Raw genomic sequence first — 18,128 nt, 5'->3', positions numbered from 1 at the left:
TCTGCCGGTACATTCAACACATACGTCTGTTTTACATAATTATTTTAAAAGGCTGTCATTGTCAATAAAGATCATGACACAACTTTCATGTTTGCTATGAAACATAACACAAGTCTTTTCTACTGCACACGAAGCACCATGAGTATCATGTTGGAGCAGATTTCAGTCACTAAGCGACGGAGCACGGGACCTTATAGCAAAATAACCAATATAGGCTGTGATACAAATGTAAAGCAGTGAAAAAGCAGAGGCAATTACGTTTAATCACAGGTAGCCTATAATTTATTTAATGATTCGCAGAGATTGTTTCTATGGCTTCTTTGACACTGGAAATAATACAGTGAATGATAAGATCGGATGGTGTGTGTTGAGTGTGCACATGCTTTTGTACATGTATGTCTCTGCCTGTGTATTCGTGGGATTGTGGGGGTTGCATAATTTCCAACTCTGCAGAGCTCGTTTTCAAACCTCTCTCATCCGAGCGGTGCGGGAATATTTGGGTGCGAGATATTTTTTGGGCATTTTGCAGCGACGTTAAACAGATGTGTCAGCTCAAGCTGAGTTTGAACCCAAACCCAAACAGGCCGTGAGGCTTCCTGAAAAGCTGGACAGTCCATCACGGTGATGGTGTACATGTTGAAGGAGAGAAAAACAGCACATTTCAGATCACTGGCGTTCAAGACAGTACAGACAGGGAGCGGGATGATCTACGGCACTGACTCACATCAATGGGACAAAACTGAGCAAGTTCGTCTGACAATAACACACAAGCATTTTTCTTTTGGACCCACAGTATTTCAAATTCACTCAACCAGCTGTCATCACTAGTCAACACAACACTCAGCGCTGATGAAAAAGCATAGATTCATTTCATTCAAATGCTCTAATCGATCTTGCTCACTGGCATGATTGGCCTTGAGCCTCCTTCCGTTCTGCTCTTGTTGTTCGCCTCCTCCACACTTGTATTGTTGCCTCCTGAAGCAACCCGCCTGTGAGAGGACTGCCGTGCCATGTGCACGAGGCAAGTGTTGTTTTCTAACTCGGCCTGTGTGATCGTACTCCGGCAGCACCGCTTCATGCCCTGGCGGAGGTGAATGGTGAACAGGCCGTAAGTGATGGGGTCAAGACAGGCGTTGAAGAGGCCGAAGATGAACAGCATGTGAGTCAGCGAGTGGGAAACGGTCTCCTCCATCTTCTCAGGGAACAGCCAGTACCACAGGCCCAGCAGGTAGTACGGCGTCCAGCAGATGATGAATGACGTCACGATGACAATGCTCATCTTGAGAGTCCTCATCCGAGCTTTGGGGATGTTGTTGTGAGAACGACGGAGATGGACGTCCCTGGACACCACTAGAAGACAACAAACATCTTTGTCACGCACAAGTTCTCGTGTGACAGCAGACATTATTCGATTTTTATTAGTAAACACCAGACTTACAGTTCCCACAAGCCATGCGGCTGGATATCTCCACAAGGATTCGGGTGTAACAGAAGATCATGATGACCAGAGGCAGGAGGAAGAGGCACACGAAGGTGAACATGTTGTAGAGGGTCTCCTGCCAGTGCTGCACGAAGCTGCCATGGGTGGTGCACTGGGTGAAGTTCTCTGGGACTGTGATGGTCACATTGTGAAATATAAACATCTGCGGGACAAGAGGAGAACGGTGCTGCTTAGCAATGAACTTCCATCAGTTAGACAGAGAGAATAGGTGCCTCAAGCCATTGCTCCTCTGGGATCAGGCCTGTAACTTTTTAATTCAATCTAATACATTTTAACGAGGAGATGAGGCCACTCTGACCTTGACCTTTTGACCACCAAAATCGAATCAGTTCATCCATGAGTCAAAATGAAAATTTCTACCAAATTTTAAAGAATTCCCTTAATGCTTTGGTGAGCTAGCATGTTCACAAGGGAAAAACTATGCTTTGAAAGGTCACAATGAATTCGATTTTTGACCACCAATATCCACTGGTTTTCACTGGCCTGGCCGTGGATATATTTGAATGATTTTGAATCAAACTGTTGCACAGGCTGAAATGTGCAGGAAAATGTAATATATAGACATTCAGCCGCTATCACACTCTCACAGCTGACTGTGTTCTTATCATTTTGAAATGAGATATGGGAGCTCTAACAGACCGACTTACAGTAGGTTTAAATACGTTCCTGTAAAAAGATTGTCATGTTTCATTATTCATTGGGCACAGACACCCTGTGTCTGTATGTTGAAGATGAAAAACAACTATATTCGTCATGGAGGAACGGTATCCCATGAGACGTCTGGGCTCTGCATTCACTGATGGTTGTTTGCACGTCCAATCATTTGCTAAATTAAAATCCACTAATTGTGTTTCTTTCAGCCAAATGAAGTCATCCTCGAAGGGAAGAAACCCAATCCTGGTTTTCTTTCCAAAAACGGAGGCCTTTTATTGTATCTTAATGAAAATGAGTTAAGGCAGAAACTCAAAGTATAGGCAGTTCGGCGATCGACTGTGTTCCCCTGGTTCTCTGCTGAGGAAAGCATACAAATTGGAAAAATAAATTCCATCTGTAAATTCATAAAAAAAAGGCCACAGACTGAGATTTATACCAAAATAAAACATGCAAACGGTTAAGCATCTACAATGTGCATGCTTTGAAATTGTATGGTCATGGTGGGGTCTTTATTTTTGTAAGAAGAGGCATGAGATCATATGAACAGAGTCAAACCTCAAAATATTTAATGCAGTTTGTCCTTGATATCACACTGAAAAAATAAATTGACTGCAAGGGCCATTTATTCTCCACCTCTGATACTGGAGGGATGAATATTCCTCCAAAAACTATTGCCTCGTTAGATTTTTTTTTTTATGATGAAGAGGAGAGATCTTTCCATGTGTTGAATTTGGCCACAGCCGTCCGCCCCCCCTGCAGGTGTCGAGGTTGAATTCGAGAATATTGACAGTTGCTGAGTGTATAACCCTTCAAGGCTTGTTCCTGCAGTAACTTGTTTTCATGTTAACTTTTCTTCAGGAACATTCTGTGTGTGTAGGGTCTCCTAAGTGAACACACTGAGTTATGCATGAACTATGTCTGTTACAATCTCAGCCAGGGTATAAAGGGAGTGTGATTAGGGATTTTGGGACCCCCAGGCAAAAAAGGTGTTAGGGGCCCTACATTGAGCCATTGAACAAAGTGCATGCAGTGTGAATCTCCACCACCATGTCAGGCCCATTTTTCATACACATTTATACATTCTAGTCTTCAACCAAACCGGTAAAACCACGAAGCTTTGGCAGAAGGCTCGTATCACGGGGCCTCGCTAGGGATTTTCTGACCATGGTGGTGTTGGCGTTACAGTCTCCTGCATAGAATTTAAAGAGGGTCTCAGCTCAGGGCCCCTCTGCAATTGTCTGCTTTACCTTCACTGTTCCAATCCTTTAATAGGAGCCTGTGCCATGTGATGGACGAAGGGCTCTGAACATTCTCCCAAGAGGCCGGTGTGTATCAGAGCCGACGTCAGTGGAGCCTTCAGTACACTCTCAAGGTTGGAGTGTCAGGTTTGATATTGGCACTTGGCTGCTCTCAGCCTCTGACCCTGACCACGAGATCAGCGAATCGTTAACAGTGTCCTTCTCAACGTGCACATCACACTTGGCTGTGTCCCGTGTGAGTTTTATACAGACAACTCATTGGAAATGTAAAAAAAGTTAGATTTCCCACATTTTGTTTCACATTTTGACAATGAACCATCGACCTTCATTTTATCATTTCCAAATGGCAACTCGCCATGACGTCACCCACTGGTTTGTGAGCCACCATCTTGAAGCCTCGAGTTTGGCATCTTGGTATTTGAAACTAGGAGTAGCGGAGTGGGAGGAGCGGGAGGGGAGCCTGACTGAGAGCTAAAGGACACAGCACGCCCACCTCAATCAGCGACCTCCACTCATTGGATGCTCCTGCCTGTCAATCACACTTTATCCATGGTCCGACGCATTCCACAAAGCGTTATCATCTATTTTACTCGAAATGGGATCAGGATTTACTATATGAGTATCAAGCCGTGTTGGAGGAGACTTGACACTAGAGATTGAGACTGTAAACTAGAGGAAAATGTTTACTGACTTTATGAATCAAGAGAGAACGAGAGTCTTTTTCTCAAAGGCGTCTGTAGGAACAACAAGTTGAGTCGCCCTCTGCTGGTCATTTGAGAGAACACAGGTTTCAGGCCACCACTTTCTGGACCGCCGCCATTTTTACAAATAGTTATGTCACACAAGAAGGACTGTTTTCCATTTGTTTTGCTATTATTTATAACTATAGGCTACTCTACAACAAATATGATAATGTCAGCGCAATCCGAGTTTGAAACCTTATTTTTTTATATACATATCTGGGAAGCTTGACAGTAATTTATTTTATTTAAACCCAGAGATGTCCAGGAGCTGTCAGTGTGTATTCTATATTTACATTTTTTAAATTGTATGTAAACAAAAGAAAGCAGGAATGGAATAACTGCACAGATCCAGGCATCAAGTCACTCAGAGGGGCAGATCATGACCCCGTGTGTATCTACATGTTTTATTCATGATTTGCCGCTGCAGGGAAATTGTTGCAGGCTAAAATTTTGCTACAGTAAATGACACGGCTGCAAGCAAGAGGACAATTCGCTGCTAGATTTCAAGATTGGTGTATTCAGAGCTTCACCCAACCCATTGATGCGGCTGACGTACTTGAGAGCCAGTGGAGCTTGGACACGGCAGAAAACTGACAAACTAGAGCAATATAAACATCACAGTTGTTCCATTCCTATACTGATTCTTCTTTTGTAGCTTCAGGCTGGATCACTCATCTTATCTCACACTGTATGATGGTTTCATATTCTATTCATTTCACTGGGGCTACAGTGTTTGCACTGAATCAGGTGTCTAAACCCTAGATCCCAGGCGTATATCGCTGCACCATTCAATCAAATGGAAATATGTACTGTGTTGTTGATCTTTGAATGAACACAATGTGCTATGCACAAAATAATCTTTCGGGGTTGTATTTGGAGAGTCAATGGCTGACATCACTCAGCAGGTCATCCAGTCCAGAGGGAAGTGTCAGAATTCAATCAAATGAAAGCTGCATGTGGCAATAAAAAATGGGATTTTCACACCCTGAGATATTTTACAAAAATGTCTGAGGGTGCTTTGAAAGCCTTTATCTTCAACCAGTCACTCACTGTCAGTCAGGGCAGATTCAGGGTTTATTCTATGGTTTTGTACAAACAAACTGGAATGTGTAGTGCTGAACCTGAGGAAATGTGTAGAAAAGCATTAAACATCTTAACCTATGCGCACACTTTTTAGTCCCCAATCAATCTTAACTTATTATTATAACAGTATAATTTTATAATAAAGATATCATGACATAACTTATACCATTTGACGACAAATAATACATTTAAACAAGCTGTAAATAGTTTCCTGTTATTGTTTGCAAAACTTGATGCATTACTACCCTATTCGAATTTTCTAATTTCATAGTGATGACATGTCATTTCTACAATATGATAAGCAGTTTTTGATCTATATAAGCCTTAGTTCCTATATCCCGGCAATACAGAGATCCCTGGAAAACCACTTTTCTTTTACCTTGTATGACTTAATTTTCTGATTTTGTGTTGAGTTTTTCATGATGCCACATATATGACACATGATTGGGAATAATAGTTTGATCAATATACGATTCAGAGTGTTTCTCTAGATCAATTATTAGCAGAGATTTGTTGAAATCCTCTTCCCATCCTGATACCCATGAATAAATCAAAAAGGTAATGATCTGGATTTACACTTTTAAGTCAAATCCGGAATCTATTCTGAACAATGAAGGAAGCTTTAATTGCTCAACTTATCTCAATGATTCATTTTCCACAACATTTAACAATTAACATTAACAATCCTGGACTCAAGTGATGTTATTTAGTTTTCAATTGTGGGCTCTAGACTGTAATTGTCACTTGGTTTCCGCTGCCACTCAATGAAAGAAGCCTTGTTCAGACCTTGGATGCTGGAGGATTTCCAGCTGCCTGCACCACGTCAGAGTGACTCATCATACAGGTGCAACGCTCGAAATGGAGAACCATCACCATTCCGAGAGGATTACAGGAGGGGTTGAGAAATGAGATATCAACTAGATTTGAACTGTTATTTAACGCATAGCTTCTAGCTGCTGGGAAATTACAGGATTACAGGATGTGTTGTTGAGCTGATAAAGTAAACCCCTCCCAGAGTGATTCGAGGAGTTTTGGGTGAGGCAAAAATATCTCTAATCGTCACAGTATATTTCTTATCTTAATTGCTGATTCCTTGTCTGAGCACATTGAGGAGGGAAACTCATCATTGATCGACTTCAGATCTGTCAAATGTTTTGCTGTTTTTCAAGAGTCTGTGATTCTCTGCTTCAAAGAAGAGTTTAAAACAACGACCTTCACTCAGGAGCAAAGATTTTCCTTTCAACCTAAAATAAACAATTATGTGACATTTAGCAGGATAATTATCAATATCATGTGTAAATGTTTATGTAATTATTTATAGCCATATCACCATGCCCTGCCATTAGTGTTAAATATTTTTTTTCTGTATCAAAGTAATTAAAATTCAAGGGAACTATATCAGCCAATTGAATTTGCTTATATCTGAACAAACGGAGGATAAAAACATGCTAACCAAAATGGCAGTAGCAACAACAGCTCACATGATGGGCTTTTATCTCAACTTGTTCCAGCGAGTTGTTTTATTTTTGGTTCTCAAATACGTCTGCATATGCTGGTGTTGGCATGTTTCCATCTCGCAGATGAGGAAAAACATTTCACAGATCAAAGTCTCATTTTACTCCGAGCCGATAAAAAAATGTAAGAGGACAAGAAGCTCCTCACAGAGAGAAACTCAGGAGATCCTGATGGGATTTAGATCACAGAAAGGGCAGCGGGTTCACTGAATCACAAAAAGGAAATTGTTGTCGTATTTATTATACTATATCCTGTAGCCAGAAGCTGTAGCCCTCACATTGTACTTATTCTTGGCCTGTTTTACACCCACATTGCATTCACACAAACACATTACTTAGAGGACAGAATTTGTTTTTTTTTTGGAAATACATTGGTTAAATTTAGAGCACACATTTAGTTAACTTTTGTATTTTCAACATTAAGTTACCAAGGCTGAGGGAGTTTCCTTGCTTCCACTGCCGAGGTCATTGGGGATTTTTTTTTTTTTTATATATATAATTTATAACTTATAAGACCCTTATTTGAAAAATCCACTCATGCCTCCCTACTCTGTCACATGTGATAATGTTTAAAGCTCAGATAAAATCTCCAAATCACCACACCGCCCTTAAAGCAGGGGTGAGGATCCTCAAGCCTCTGCAATGCACACAACCCGCAAGACAATTTGATCCAGTGTGCCTACAGGGTTTGACGTCATAAACTAATCTCGGACGTCATTATAACTGGACAGAACTTGATGAGTCACGAGGAAATAATCGCTTCGATAAAGTTAACGCACATCAGCAGGATTGAGGTGTTGAACAAGCTGCTATCACAAGGCTGCATGCTGACGAACCTTGTTATGAAGGTAAGCTCGGGGTAAGTACTGAGCTGATTGCATAGATCAAAACCTTACTCAGAAGAAGAATTCATGAAAGAGCCGTACTGCCACTGTGGCTTTTTAAAAACTAAACTTCAATGGCATTAAAAGGTAAGAAGAGGTTCCCGCCCCTGCCTCGATGAAACCAGTCTGAATGAGACTTTATGTATAAAACGTCCTGTTTATGTCATGACTGTATTCTTCAATGATCTAATGAAAGATCTCTTTTGATGTACAGGAAAAATATTTCACTTTTTCCAGAATACAGCCTGAATTAAATGATCTGATCCTGTGACCTTCAACAGTAGAGCAAAGAAAGTGGCATGAGGTGAGTGAGCAATATTCAGTCGAGTGCTCCACCATCAATTCTAATCCAGCTGGTGGACTTACCACCTGACTTCTACATGCGTATTAGAATGTTATCAGGTCCTCCCTCCTGTTGTTCATCATAATCGAGTCTAACAAAGCCCTCGCTGCAAAGGTCAGGAGCATGAATTGGACTGTGTTCAGACAGGTAATGGAACAAAATGAATACAATGGAAGAGGCTGTGACGCTGTGTGCCGGTGGCAAGCAGTGAAAGCATGTGGTCCAGTTTGAAGACAGTGTTTTACGCTTTCACGTGAGCAGCGATGGTCTCTGTCTTTAAAATTGTGCAGCTACAGACTAAACACACACACACACACATTACTCACTTACAATATGCTTTTCTCACTCTCCTTTAGCTTCGTTTCTGTCTCCACCAAATAAAATGATATGCAGATATAAAATGTCGAGCCTCAATGACATCTTATGAATCATTGAGAAAAAAAATCAAATCTTGCCAATAAATCATCACCATGAATCTTTGCCTCTCTAATAGAGGTATCACGTTCTGCCCCAAAAATCCTTCAGTCGGGCTCCAGTGTATTCATAAACACTTTTTTAACAAAAAGCCGATAGATGCTGAAAATAATCAGAACTTTCACTTTACGCGCATTGTAATAATATCCTCCGTTGCTAATATGAAAATGCTCGTTATAGCCTATTTAACCATAGTCCTATGATTGCTGTTTGTGTCCTGAGCTCAGTCTAAGACGCAGCACTTATGCAAGACAGCGTTAAGGGCTTTGTTCCAATCCGATACAGAGCATAAAGGATTGTGAAATAACTCTTTGTCTTTCGAGAATCCTTTGCAGAAGCCTTCCAGCAGGAAGAGGTTTCTTAGAGGTCAGTGGTTCTTTCTGGATCCCTGCTGTGATGGTGTAGGGATGCCGAGAGAAGTTCTATATCCAGAGATCATTCGAATTAGAAAACCCCGTCAGCCAGTCACGCTGTGAAACTACTGCAGTGTTCCTTCCACTTTTGCATTATAAGTCAGTCATAAAAAGGCACAGTTAATCTTTAGTGGGTTTAATTTGATAAAGCAGAAAATACTGTGTAGGTTACACATACTGATACTTGTTTATATATTTACAGCCACCGTCCCTGCTGCATAAGAAAATACTTCATATGCACAGCAGCAGGAGCTGCAAGGACAGGGATGTTTATTCCGTCTGGCCTCTTTAAAATAAACAGGGAAGCCTTCAAATTGTTGTGGCAGTCTCTTTCCTGTCACATCTTCTATAACTCAGTTTAGACTCTCGGCTGAATCTAGTTGGTGGCAGATTGAATATATTCCAGGGCCAGCCCAACGGTGCATAACAAAAAATAGAATATATGCTATGAGCATCAGGTCATTGTTTCTATTACTATCAATTAAGGCAAAAAGCCAGAAAACAGAAATATTTTAGGAGATTAACACAATTTAATGCTTTTTACCAAATTTATAAAAGATTGCCCCCAGTGTTTCAAACCGCCTTTGACCGTGCAGGGCCAGTGGGGACTTAGAGTCAAATCTGCTGAAACTTAACCACCACATCTTCAACCATTCAGAGACACTCCTCTCCTGTCCTTTGGCTGCCTTTCTCACGCACACACTGTTTGAGCCGTTGGCTGAGACTGTACCAGCCGTTGGAACAGTGCGGTAGACCCCCGCCCCTCAGACATGGTAGCACCAGCTGTCCTGGCCTTGGACGCCTGAGCCAGCGGCGAAAAGCATTTTCTTCGCCATCCAAAAATTTAGTACGACACTTCTGTCACAAATGTGTGTATTGATATCTTGAATAACTTAGATTTTGCAAGCCAGTTGCTATGACGTCTCTACATCTCTTTCGCTTGTTAGTGCACTGATACCCACCGGACACTCAGACAAACAAGGTAAAAACAACATACCTTGGTCTTCGTGAACAGAAATGAGGTATGTGTTTGCTTGAGTGGGGAGGTGAGACGCTTGTGGGGCCACATTTTCATGCCAGGTGTGAAAGCACGAACCCAGAGTTGTCCCTTTGTGATCGGATCACCAAAAAACCACATGTTAATGTCAGGTGTGTGCAGGGCCAACGAGACGGCAGCTCAAACGAAGTGTTTCAGAAAGAGAGGGTGAAAAGAGGAGCTGCAGTAATGGACTATTTGAGGAAAGAGATAAATGAGGTTTTGTCCCTGTTGTGCCACAATATCTGCATCATCACTTATAACCCTCCACCGTGGCCGTGAAAATAATTACTGAAACATGCCAAACTCTGTGGGATCCGTGAATAGTGGCAGTTGCATCGATTCTAACCTCATTGAGCAGCAACAGTAATTGCTTAACAGTGATTCAATAGAACACAGCAGTGGAAAAAGTATGAATAGGATGCCCACAGCATTCAAATGGTCTTATTTAACAACTCGGGGGAGGGGGAATGTTTTCCAGAAAATCGTTGAATTTATTAGATATGACTAGCTGCTGCAAAGACATCGACAGACATCTTATATCAGTGGTATAAAATGTGTAGCCCCCTAAGTCTTGACCTCACACTTGTGTTTCAGTGAGAGTGTTTATGCTCTGAATAAGAATTTGAATAAACTATGTGATGGAAATTGGTCACACAGGATCCCACAGCCAAGGTGAAGGTTGCAAGTGAGATGAAAAGTGAAGTGTCTGTGCTCACATTTAAGTGTCTCTGTGTGGATTACCTCCTGACCTCCTGAATAACACACAGGGCGGGGGTGTGTGTGAATGTATTAAAGTCTTTAGTGTGACTTATAGGCTGCATCCCAAAATCAGTTGGAGAGGAAATAGTATCGTGCATGGTTAAGCCTGAAACATGCTTCTGCGTTTTCACGGGCCCGTAAGCGCAAGAGCCCTTCCGGGTCCCTTACGTGCTTATGTATCCCTTCTTACGTGCTGACAGGCGTCGCCCCACTTTTCTAAAATTTACGGCAAAGCTCCGCAAGCTCGCTCAGCCCGCAAGGCTGTGATTGGTCTGCTCTACATCCCTTCTGGAGCTGCATTTCCGGTTTCATGCCCCATAATACAGGCAGAAACAACGGGAGATTTAGAAGAATGAATATGGACCAGATAGAAGAGCGTTTGGCAGAAGAGATCCGAAAGTATGTCCACTTGTATAACCCGTCACTGACTGGCGTATTTGTCCGCCTGAAAAAGGCTACAAGGAGCCGCAGTAGCTATGTAAATAAACAATCGATGAAGAAGAAAGAAGGCGTCTCTCAGGTCGTCTTCGACAAAAAGCATTACTCCCCCTAGTGTTCTGGCGCGGAATTGCTTTGTAAGACGCGCAACGGTTGGGGAAGCATGAATGACAACGAGTCTTGCGCCACAGCAGCGTGAAAAGACGCAGACGCAGTCGCAGAAGCATGTTTCAGGCTTTAGGGTGTTGTGTCAGTCAGCTGAGTTCTTAGAAAAGAGGTCAAACACAGTCCAAGCACTGATTAAAGCAAAGGTCACCATATAATTCAGGTGACCTCAGGATCAACATCTGCAAGACTTGAATAGACAATGGGTTCACATCCTGGACAGTGGGTGCATCATCAAGTTTAGGTCGATCTGTATCCTAGAGGGAAATGTCTTCTTTAAGCATAAACTAAGAAGTTATTGAGTAAATGTCCATTACACCTATACTGATGTTATAAGTATGTTTCAATGTCCTCTTGTTCTCAGTTCTTCAACCAAAAGGTCTCCTCCTTTCCAATTAGTAAATGAAATGCTCATTTATTTCACTTAAACGTCGATGGACTGATGTGTTCTAACATCACACAGCGTGTTTGCTTTCCGTTAAGTGGTGAATGACTCATCTCTCTCCATCTTTTTATTTTATAAAGAGGCCTCTGCATTTCACTCCCTAGGACCTTTTATGATAATTGTGCAATCCATGACTTGCACATAGATTCTGGACAGTATAATCATCGTATTACAGCTGTGGGCAAGACAATTACTGGCTGTACCACAGGGGGGTCACATGGGATCATTACTATGATAGTGTGAGTAACTGCAGCTAAGATGGAAGGTATTGTTGACATTGTTGTGGAGCGATAAAGTCAGCAGCAGCATGAAAAACTGAGAGACAAAAGAAGCTAAATCAAATAGTCTTTGTCATTTGAAAAAATGCGTTGTAATTGAAAAACTTGTGATAATAATAACAATAACATTAATAATATTTGGTTTGTATGTTTGAGGTCGGTTTTTAGATTATAGATAGATGTTTCTTTCAGTTTTCAATTTAGAAGTCATTATCACATTATTTTTCGAACGCTGCAAGAAACAGCTCTCTGTCATGATTATCCAATGCATCTAGTTAAGGACAATTTTGTTCTCCAAAATTTAAAAAAAGATTAAAAAGGTGCTTCAAGCTCCTGAATATAAGGGGCTACACCTAGATGTGGGAGTCAGATCTGGGTGTAGAGTTGACTGACAAGATGTGGAGGGAGGGGATGGAGAGGACCCATTTGGGCTCAATTGATGCCAGGTTGCAGTCGATTATATTGAAAGTCATGCACAGATTACATTATTTAAAAGAAAACATTAATATAATGTATCGTAATGTATCTGATGTATGTGACAGATGTAATCTACGAAGGGCACTCTAGGCCACACCTTTTGGTTTTGTCCTAAGATTGTTCTCTTCTGGCAGGATATTTTTAAACGGTATTCTAAAATGTATGATCTACAGATTGAACCTGACGCACTGGTTGCCCTGTTTGGCTGCTCTGTAGCTTCTCTTGCACTGCCACAACTGTACAGAAGGCCCTTGTGTTTGGTATGCTAGTTGCAAAGAGAATAATACTCAGCGAATGGAAAGCCACCATTGCTCTGGGATACATCTTGAGAGGCTTCGGAGCAACACGCACTGGTTTTCATGAAACATTTAAGGGGGAAGGTGGGGCTCAATTTATAGGCACCTTAACTTTCCCATATGACACCCCAGATATTGGCTTTTACTCGCCATATACTTTATGTTTTTTGATTTACTGAATGATTAATTAATATAGGTTGTAACGCTGTAGCTTATCTCTGTCGAGTCTGGCTTCTTTTCTTTTTTTTTGTTGACCTTTGAGATTTTTGTCTTTTTTGCTTTTGTTTGTATTGTATTTTCTTTTTTCTTTGTGAAGTTAAATATAATTTTTAAAAAAAACTTCAAATTCAAACTAACAAAAGAATTGGCCCTGAAATGGCTCAAAGGAGAGAAAGTTGCACTCTAAATAGGGGAGAGCGGGGTAATGTGGGACATTTTTTACATTTGCTCCCCTCTAGGCGAGCTAAAATGATATATCAGTCAAATTAACACATTTCCTATTAATTCAGGATGTTTTCTAGCAATGGAAATGATCAGAATGTCTTCAGGACAAAGGGCAGTGAAAATATGATTGTTAAAAAAAAAGTGGTCAAGTGGTCCACTTACTTTTTCCACTTTAAAACTACCATAAAAACACATGTTGTAATAGTTAAAATCCTGACAACCACACATTCCAAAACTAATATCGGACTAGTAACAGAATCATGGGGATTGGTCAATTAAGCACATTTATGATTATTATGATTCATGTGATCTCTTGCACACCCTAGCTTACCGGCACATTGTTTCTCTGTCCAATTGGCAGGGACAGGGATATTGTTTTTCTCTGCGTATTCAAATGCCAGTTCACAGCACTTAACTGGAGCAAGGCCATGGAACTGGTCAGCTAGTTGTTTCAAGTGTTTGGCTCCTCCTCCATCTCATCTGTGAATATTCTCTTTACCTCAGCTACTGCACCCCAGGCTACTGATTTTACTTTCCATTTCTCTTTTCTCTTTATGAATCTTTTGAGGGTTGTCTTATCCATATTTCTATCCCTTCCAGCTTTTCTTAAGGACTTCTTTCCTTGCATGACCTCAGCGGCTGCACTCTCCATCTCTGTGAGGGGTGTTTGGCCCCAGGTTGTCTTCCTGGTGTAGTTTCTTGGCATGATGGCTTTTCTACAATGTTTATGACATTAAAAATAAAACACATATAATGTAATATAACACTAAAATATGTTTAAGACTAAACTTAACTTGTGCTTCATGGTGGGGTAAAGTGAGACACTGTCCCACTTTACCCCACAGCATTTGTCCCACTTTACCCCGAAGCCACAATTTTAGAAAAACAACATCTTGTAGCAATTCAGGCTAATCTTCAGCTAGCATCAATCACATGGTTTTATATGTTGGAAGTTCACCAACATGTATGATATAAGTTTTTCTACCTGATTCAATTTGTTTTGACACAACAGTTGATTAAGTTCAAAGCAAGAAAATTTACTTTTACATGCAAAAAACAAATTTTTTGAAAAAACATACTTTCCACAGCACCTGCACCAACTTCTCCTTCATGGCAAGGGGGGAATGGGAGGGGCTTGAAAACATAATGGTCAAATGACCACAAATGTGTTCCGTTGCCTAGATACAGGGGGTGTTTCACATCACCCGATGTCCCACATTACCCCGCTCTCCCCTACTAGAAACAACTTGGTGAACTAACTCAGTTTTTATCAACCTGTTTTTACCAATAGTATTTTTAAATAAGTTATTTCTACTTTTGGGTCAAAAAAGATTCCCTACTCAATGTGCTTGAGTTGGGTTCAATTAGAAAAACCAGATCTTTGGAAGTTGTGCTTTTTTTCAGTGGTGGAATGTAACCAAGCACTCGGACTTAACTAGAGATTCTTCTTTTCATGCTACTTTCACTGCACTAGGATGACATTTTACTTTCACTTTCATTTATCATATCTTTATAAAAAAGAACTTGACCTTATGGTTCTTACTGTAACCACAATGACCGTTCACACATTATTACTCACATGCACCTAAGTGACAACTACTTTGAAAACTACTTTGAAAGTCTTTTCTGAGCATGAGAGGGAGCAGAGTTGCTACCAGATTTCACCGGACTGTTCAGGGAAATAAACAAGTTCAATGAACCCGATCTTCAGTCAGTCTGCCAGCACCAGCTCTCATTTTCTTTGACACAGTAGATTAAGTTCATGTGACTTGTCCTTTTTGAGTTCCTATCAAATACACTAAGCTACATTAAATGCTCATATTATGTAAGAGCACTCACAATAAACAAGTTATTCTACGAATTGCATATTTACCATAATTATCTCATTATGTTTATTTTATGCAATTCTTTAAAGGAATAGAGTTTGAATGCATTTTTTAAAATAAACTCAAGTAACTTTAATCGACAATGGAGAGGTTAAGCCTGTCATTGTAGAATATAAACTCATTCTGATGTTGTTAAAAACCTATATATTGAATGATCTCTGTTTACTCAACTCCGACTCTGTCCTCGACAAGTTCATAAATAAATGAGAGGTTCTGCAGTTCGATCTTTACTCCCTTGACCCCGGTATGGTCCACTAACTGCACTGAGGTTGATATAGATCTCGAAACCTGATTAGCTACTTGATTATTACAAATATTGGCAAACCTCCTGAAACACTGTCAGGACAGTGATCCATGGGCGACATGCTGCACCTGATCAGAAATTCAATCGGATAAATGTGAGCAGCTGCCTTGCTTGTGCTGAGCAGTGACGACGAGTTCAAGTCCTGTTTTCTTGTTTGGCAAATGGGGATTTGAACCTTGGGATTTGGATCTGGTGGAGAAAATCGTTTAAATGAATGTTAAGATTAACATAAGACCTGGTGTACAGGTTGGACATGGACAAGAAAGAAGTTAACATTTTGGACAAATGGGCAAAGCTAGAATTCTTTATTTTCTTAGATTTGTTTTTCTTATATTCACCTGTTTCCTCTAAAGTAATTCTTGTAATTTTCTTGATGGAAAAAATCAGGCGTTTTAATGCACTGATGCTTAAATGTGTGTAATTTTATGCAAATCCAGATCAAAGTCATGGATCTTTTGGATATATATGTAACTTCTAAATTTCCCACGGGATTAATAAAGTATCCATCTATCTATCTATCTATCTATCTAACTTCATAGAGGGGTTGATTGGCCTTCGCAGAGGTATGCGTCATTCTAGTTTATCAATGAATTCAAATCAATTAAGTGAAATCTGACTCTTTGAATGCAACAGGTGATGGCCAAACACATCTTTTTAGATGTTTTGTTGTGGAAGCACAGTTATACTTATTAAGGAGCAGGCAGCGCTGCAGACTCTCACAGCATATTCGTCCTGTTACATGAGATTCTGTGGCCTTAATTACCTGAATGTTGTTTGTTGAATGTTTTCTTCCGTCTGCAGACTCAACAGAATAGTAATTCACCAGTCCTCCCCCTTTTCAACAAAACTCAGCACGATGGATTCCTTTTGAAAAGAGGAAAGCGCATAGATGCTCTCTACTTTCTGTCTTCATCCTCCTGCCAGTGAACGGTTATGTGAAAGGTGAGCAGCTCTTATGTAGACAGAAGCTTCGTATTGGCACAGAGAAGGAATCTGTGTGATTTTTATAATTGGAGAGTGGCAGAACATGAAAAATCTCCAACTCAGCCCCCGAGACACCTTCCAGTCAAAAGACATCCGAGCCCAAGAGCTGAGCCCAGACAACACAGATAGTTGTGATGAGGCAATCTGCAAACACTCTGACCAGTGTCGAAACAACACCGCTTTCCAGAAGGAAACATATTGGAGACACAGACAGAAGACACTAAAAGCCAAAGTGGATGAGAGTGTAGTGTCTCTGAAATGATTGGTTACCAGAATTCTAACGGTTCAGAAAGCAGAGGCAGATCCTGACCAAAGACTGTTCCTAAAGATGGACGACGCATCTCCACTTCCACTTACTATCCAGAAATGAAGCCAAATTATCCCAGATATGAACGCTGCCATCTCACACATTTGGAGCCAGATTCTGCACAGTAGCGATGGAGCCGTAGTATCGAGGTCACACCGACACACAACGTCTGGTTTCACTTTCCTTAACGTTGCCAATTTCATAAATTTCTCAGGGAGTAATTCATGGATCTTAACGAATAAAACAGAAACATCGAGGGAACAGATGTGTGTGGTCAGATTAAAGGGGCCTGCAGGGCTTTGTTGGATGTGAGCGCTCTACTGAGAACCATTAGTTAATTTACAAACTTCAATGTGATCACTGCACCTGAAAATCAATATCATACTAATTCAGATGATGGTGAGGCTTGTAAATAGATCTTGGTGTTTTTTAATTGCTCTTTTCCTGTTGCTGTGGACTTGGCTGAACTGTGATACTTCCTTGTAAAAAAAGATTTGAGCATTTCTGACATGTTACCTGGGGGAGTGACAGGATCACACTCATGGTCCAGGCCACGGTCAACATGATTTTGCTCTTCCTCTTGGCCTCGCTGATGCCCAGAGGGTTGAGGATGGCGGACTGTCTGTCAAGGCTGATCACCACGGTGACGAAGGCGCACGAGTACATGGCCACCAGCTTCAGGAACATCAGCAGCCTGCAGGCGACGTCCCCCGCCTGCCACTGCACCGTGATGTTCCACACGGCGTCCACGGGCATCACGATGAAGGTCACCAGCAGGTCGGCCACCGTCAGGTTCATGATGAGGATCCGGATGTGGGACTTGCGCTTGCCGCCGTGGCTGGCCGCCCACAGCACCACCAGGTTGCACACGGCGGACACGGCGCACAGGGTGAAGGTGATGATGACTCTGACTTTGGCCGCGGTGGAGAAGGTGGGCAGCTGGAGCGCGTCTCCGTCTGCGCTCTCGTTGCAAACGGAGGTGGCGCCCTGGCAGCTGCCATTCACCGCTGGATCCGTCAGCTGGTGGAACATAGTGAAACACCGGCGCCTGGATGATGCGCAAACCCAAGCAAGTCAATAACTGGGGGTATTCCTGTAGATTGTGATTTTTTGGTTTTACACGAACTGGAACAACTGTGGAAACTGAGAAAAGAAAGATATGTTGTGTCGCTTTTTGATCTCCACTGGATCATTGATAGTTTTGTGGCATAAGGAGCAGATGCTGTGCGTAAAAGGCGCATCCTTAAAACAAGAGTAATTCCTGAGGCACGCAGCTTTGATCACTAATACCAATATGGTCATCGCATTGTACAGCTTGTTATTTCTTATTATTGCTGCATGACTAAACAGAACAGGTGAATAAAAAACTTACAGTAATAATAATAATACATGAAGTCATTCTCAGCTTATTCGAATTAAAGACTTAAGAAATCTTAAT

At 41.3% G+C, this 18,128-nt stretch overlaps 1 protein-coding gene across 1 annotated transcript; it reads right to left on the bottom strand.

The window, feature by feature from the left end:
- Window positions 1–883: 883 nt before the first annotated feature.
- On the bottom strand, window positions 884–17,722 carry gnrhr4 (gonadotropin releasing hormone receptor 4). The gene is made up of 3 exons (XM_053426426.1): window positions 17,207–17,722; window positions 1,439–1,643; window positions 884–1,350 (listed from the first exon to the last, which is right to left on the bottom strand). Exons 1-3 carry the CDS (start codon window positions 17,720–17,722, stop codon window positions 884–886), a joined length of 1,188 nt encoding a protein of 395 aa, XP_053282401.1.
- Window positions 17,723–18,128: the final 406 nt, after the last annotated feature.

Source organism: Pleuronectes platessa, chromosome 7 (assembly GCF_947347685.1).
Source record: "Pleuronectes platessa chromosome 7, fPlePla1.1, whole genome shotgun sequence".
NCBI lineage: Eukaryota > Metazoa > Chordata > Actinopteri > Pleuronectiformes > Pleuronectidae > Pleuronectes > Pleuronectes platessa.
This window is presented reverse-complemented; position numbering and strand designations above follow the sequence as displayed.